We start from the raw sequence: 5,513 nt of genomic DNA on the forward strand, positions 1-5,513 counted from the left end.
ATGGGGAGTAATGACAAGATAGTTGAATATTTTAAAGACGCTATGACACGAACCAAGGATTGATGAAGTATTTCTTGACCTTGAAATCAGACACGGAGATTTTGGAATCTTTGTGTCACAAGTAGCATATTTGAAGGATATTCTAAAGAAAAGTAAGATGAAAAGTAGTTATCTGGTAACAACACCAATGGAACTCGATATGAAACTCGCTAAATTTGAGGGAGGATACCAAGTGAATGCAAATGAATACTGCAAATTAGTAGGGAGTTTACGGTATCTATTATGAAGTGGACTTTAAGCCTAACTCAACCCCATAAAACTGGCTCATGAGGTGAGGTTTGCACCCCACTTATATACAATTAAATGTCCAACAGCCCCCCCTCACGCCGAGAGTGACAGCTCGTGCGTGAGACAACAAATTATGGGTGGTCCGATAACGGTCCGATAGCGGGTGGCACAATAAACCCAACAAACACTCGCTATGATAGGCTTTAAATGGCTCTGATACCATGTTACAAAGTGGACTTTAAGCCTAACTCAACCTCATAAAACCGGCTCATGGGGTGAGGTTTGCACCCCACTTATATATAATGAAATGTCCAACAGTATCTCACATGTACAAGGTCGGATATTGTGTATAGTGTTGGTATAGTAAGTAGATATATGGAGGATCCAAGACACTCACACCTAAAAGTTATTAAAATAATTCTTCGATACATTCGAGGAACATAATCACTTAGGCTACTCTACTCAAAGACAAATGAATTTATGTTGGTAGAATACTTTGATAGTAATTAGTGTGGAGATGTAGATGATTGGAAAAGTACAACATGATATGTGTTTTACTTTGGTAATACAACATTCACATTGGCTAAAAGAAGCAGTCAATCATAACTTTGTCAACATGTGAGACGACATAAGTTGCATCAACTTAGTGTGTGTGTGCCACACGATTTGGCTAAAATTTTTACTACGTGAGTTAAATTTGCAACAAGTTGAGGTAACTGAAATACGAGTTAACAACAAATCAACTATTGAATTAACAAAGAATCTGATTCATCATGAGTTAAATTTGCAACAAGTTGAGGTAACTGAAATACGAGTTAACAACAAATCAACTATTGAATTAACAAAGAATCTGATTCATCATGAGAGGAGTAAACATATTGATGCTCGTTTTCATTTTATTAGGGAACATGTGGAGAAGTACAAATAATGCATGTTGCAAGCATGACACGTAGCAAACATTTTTACAAAGCCTGTACCTATAGTTCTATTTGAAAACATGAATGAGATGATTGGAATGAAGGACGAGAAATATTTGAGTTTAAGAAAAGAATTTGGTAAACATTAAACTCAAAAAAATAATTTTGGTATCAACAAACAAGACTTCGATTAACCAATAATAATTACTTTTAATAGATAAAAATAATATTCACCCTTTGGAAAAAGCAACAGTACAGACAGGTTCATCTTTGGTTTAAGATTTGAGGATTAAATACTCTTACAAATGAAATAGCTAATACAGTAGATTTAAGCTCTTTTATGTTACAGAAGGATGTAGACCGAAACAAAGAAATACCTAGGCAGCAAAATCCAAAGTGCTGATAAAGGCATTCTCAAATTCAAGGGGTTCAGTGGATGATAGCATAGCCACACGCCTTGAATAATCGCAATAAACTTCACAATCATACAGTAAGAAGTCTTGGAGAGAGGATAATTGGTTCTGAGCACTATGTTCATCGTGAATCACTTCCATGAGCTCATGCTTGTTTGAAGCAAGTAGTGATGAGGGAAACGGGTTTTGTTGTTTGCTATGAAGGCTGTTATTAAAGCTAAGTAATGTGGAAGATGCAGAGAGAGAAAGAGGTTCCAAAACAATCTCTGGATTCATATGGCTTTTACAAGTGTGATGGCCATAATAGTTTGTTCGGTACAAAGGAGGATCATCTTCAATTCTCTGCACCTGTTTCATTGCTTGGCACCCCTGATCATTCTTGTGAGTGCACCTGTAGTAGCTCCTACACACACATCTCAACCATATTATTCATACTTTAGAAACCAAGATTTCACACCTATCTAACACAGAACACTGATACGACACGGACACGAAAATACGTATAATATCTAAAATGTAGGATACGAGAACATGAATCTATATATTATATAATTATGAATTATATAAGTTGACAATAAAAATTTATATATACAAGTATGTTCCAGATTATTTTTTGGAGCAGAAATATGTTTTTCATGATTGATTCAAAATAATTTCTTTCTTATTTTTATAATCATAATAAAAATTTATACATTAAGTGTGAGTTTTTAGAAAATTAATGTATTTTTCCATTTTAAAATTATGTTAGAACCGTACTAGAATTGTCAGAAATCCAACAAATGTTTTTTGAATTGGACACTTCACGGATACGTGTGTGTCCTACAAGTGTCATACAAGTGTCAGTGTCCAATATGAGTATCTGACACTGACATGCCATTTAAGATAAGTGTCGGAGCTTCATAGCTTCACACTGCTGACACTAGAAAATAATTATTAAATAAAAATTAATTTTAAAGAAAAATAATAATTAATCATTATATTAATTATACTAAATAATATTATTTTATAAACTATAAAAATTATTGGTATTTAAATTAATTTTTAAAATAAGTTTTTAATTTTAAAAAGATAATATTTAATATAATGATAATAAAATGTCAAAAGAAAGTTTATTCATTTGAAAAGGAAGATTAATTAATATACCTTAGGTATTTGGCGTTCATTGTCATTTTTTGTCCATATTTTCTCCATACATAGCCATCTTCAACCAGTATGCAGCTGTCCTTCCCCCAAGTTGGCGCAATTGATCTTCACATATGAAGACAAAAATATCAATGTTACAATTCTCATATTTAAATGTTTTCCAACTAATCCAATATTTATCAATTCAACAGAATATTTAAAATCATTGGAATTATGATAATTAATCCTAATAATTGTATAATCATGATCATTTATTTCTAGAGGTTTTAGCCAAGATGCATTTGACAACTAGCCTTTCTCTTTTCAAATTCAAAGCCTTTCTAAATCTCTCCTTATGTTATTTTTATTGAATATTACGGATATGATTGGATGAGATTCAATTCTTTAAAGTTGATTCAAATTTTAGATTCAAAATCAAGGCAAAAAATAACTATTTTCACATTTTAGTTATGATCATTAGATGAGAATCACGTTGCTTTTATTGAAGCATACACTTAATATAGCTTCATATAAGAATTAAATTTAAAATTGTTGTTAAGTTAAAACAGTCCCTATAATGAGGTTCTTGATTACATAAATATCAAAAAAATTAATTAAAAGATGTCGTAGATAAACGTCATTATTCTGCCTGTTTGACCTTCCACTTCAAAAAAAAATAGCAATTTAAACATAGTTTAATTAGAATATTTAATCGTTTAAAAATATGGCTACGGAGAATTATAAAACACAGCAAATTAAATTGAAATATTAATTAGAATGCTGAGAAATATTAATTACGTAGTGATGATGTCAAAGAGAAGTCAAATTACTTCTTTTTTTTCATGATCATACACAGATATATCTTTTAGTTTTACTGGATTTGAAAATGCTACTCAAGTTTTATTTTCTAGAATTATAATTTCTAAAAATATTAATTTTGTGGATAATTGGTTGACTTAATCCCTTTACAATAGTGATTGATCTAGCTTCCAATAACAAATCTGTATGTATCTTTCACATCCTGTAACTTGTTTATCATATATTCTTAAAGAGAAAACAATCAGATCCAAATCCAATAACAACAATAATCAGAAATATATAATTAACTAGGAAAGCATGGATTATGATTCTCACTTTCTCTTGTAGCCTCTTCTTAGTTTTTCAGTGCTGAGAATATTGCGACTCTTGCAAGTTTCATCCACAGACTCCAACTTCTCTGGGGAACTGGTGGACGAAGAGACATCTCTGAGAGTGATAGACGTGGCCACCTCATGGGAAACATCGTTGCTGGAGTTCAAAAGTAAAAGGGTATTTGTGAATGAACACAGAACCTTGCGCACAAGATCTTCAACAAATGGTAACACTGACTTTGACCCTTCTTCCTTTTCAAGATGAGTGATTGATATATCATGAGCAAGAACTTCAAGCAACTGATTTGCCATGTCACGCCCTCTGTTCAGCTCTTCTTCCATTGCCCTTTTGCCATTTGGAATCTGATTCTCCATTTTCCTATTTGGTATAACACTATGCCAATTATGGCCGCCAAGCAGAGAGACAGACACCATAGGTTTTATTCAACATGGGACAGTCTCCACTTGCATATATAAAAATGTAGCCTCTGACAAAAATTCCTGACACAAATTGCCAGGTTTGGCTCACCTGCTAATGTTTTACGTGAAGAACACGCACCACTGAAAAGATGCCACGTACGCTAGAGAGTTTTCTCTTATTGGAGAGGTCCAGAGCGTGGGAAAAGAAGTAGTGTGTTTGCTTCGATGGAGATGGAGGATGAGCTCACTGTGCTTTCTTCATGCTGAGAACATAATAATCTGTTCAAATAATGCCCTTGGCCTTTGCATGTTGTGTCCGTGAGAGAGGCATCTATATTTCAATTTTATTTTTTCATAATTTTTTTCTAAAACAATACTTATAAAATGAAAATTATAATATTTTTTTCATGAGTTAAAATCAATTTATATATTTATTTTATAAATTTCCTTTTATATTTTAATAATCCAAAGAAATTTATTATATAAAAACCCCAACCAAGGTTAAGCTATGCAAAAGTTGCATATATAGGTTTTTTTTTATATAAATTCTTTAAGTGTTCAAGTTCATTTTAACTTTTAAAAAGATTATTTTTTATAAAATAAAATTTATTTATATAAGATTTCTTAATCAACAAATGTTTAGGAATGGGACATCCGTCTTGTGTAGATAGCTTAGGTACTTGTTACAAATATTTTTCATAAAAGATAATCTTAGTTAAGTTAGATAAAATTATTATAGATATTAGGTAAACATAATATGGATTTAATTCCATGCAACAATTGGAGCAATTATGTAAATTACACATAAAAAGGGTAATTAGGGAATCCTTGCACTGTTGTTACATCATCTTTCTACATTTCCATTAAACAATTCAATTATAATCACTATAGTTGTAGTTTGTTGGCACCTTTTAAATGTGACTAATGCTGTTATTTTTGAATGGTCAGTTTGATTACTCAATTAATACTTTGACTGCGAAAGTACTGATTATAGTTTCCTTGTAGGTGGATCATCTACAGGGAGATTGGTACCTATTTTAAAGAAATGTAACAAATCATGGTAAAATTACAATGTACTGATTAGGATAGGATTTGATTGTTAAGTATATCTATGAATTAAAAAAAAAATCATTAGAAAGAAAGAAAACCTATTTCAAGTCATATCTCATTGAAAAATATTATTAATGTACAACAAGATTAAAATGAAAAATATTTTTATGCCA

The 5,513-nt window shown here is 31.3% G+C and overlaps 1 protein-coding gene across 1 annotated transcript; it reads right to left on the reverse strand.

Moving 5' to 3' along the window:
- Positions 1-1,390: 1,390 nt before the first annotated feature.
- LOC137834442 (WRKY DNA-binding transcription factor 70-like) lies at positions 1,391-4,310 on the reverse strand. Its single transcript, XM_068642494.1, has 3 exons — positions 3,875-4,310; positions 2,762-2,866; positions 1,391-2,021 (listed from the first exon to the last, which is right to left on the reverse strand). The coding sequence occupies exons 1-3, from the start codon at positions 4,303-4,305 to the stop codon at positions 1,583-1,585; spliced, it is 975 nt and encodes a 324-aa protein (XP_068498595.1). The 5' UTR covers positions 4,306-4,310; the 3' UTR covers positions 1,391-1,582.
- Between the last annotated feature and the right edge of the window lie 1,203 nt (positions 4,311-5,513).

Source organism: Phaseolus vulgaris, chromosome 5 (genome assembly GCF_000499845.2).
Source record: "Phaseolus vulgaris cultivar G19833 chromosome 5, P. vulgaris v2.0, whole genome shotgun sequence".
NCBI classification, from domain to species: Eukaryota; Viridiplantae; Streptophyta; class Magnoliopsida; order Fabales; family Fabaceae; genus Phaseolus; species Phaseolus vulgaris.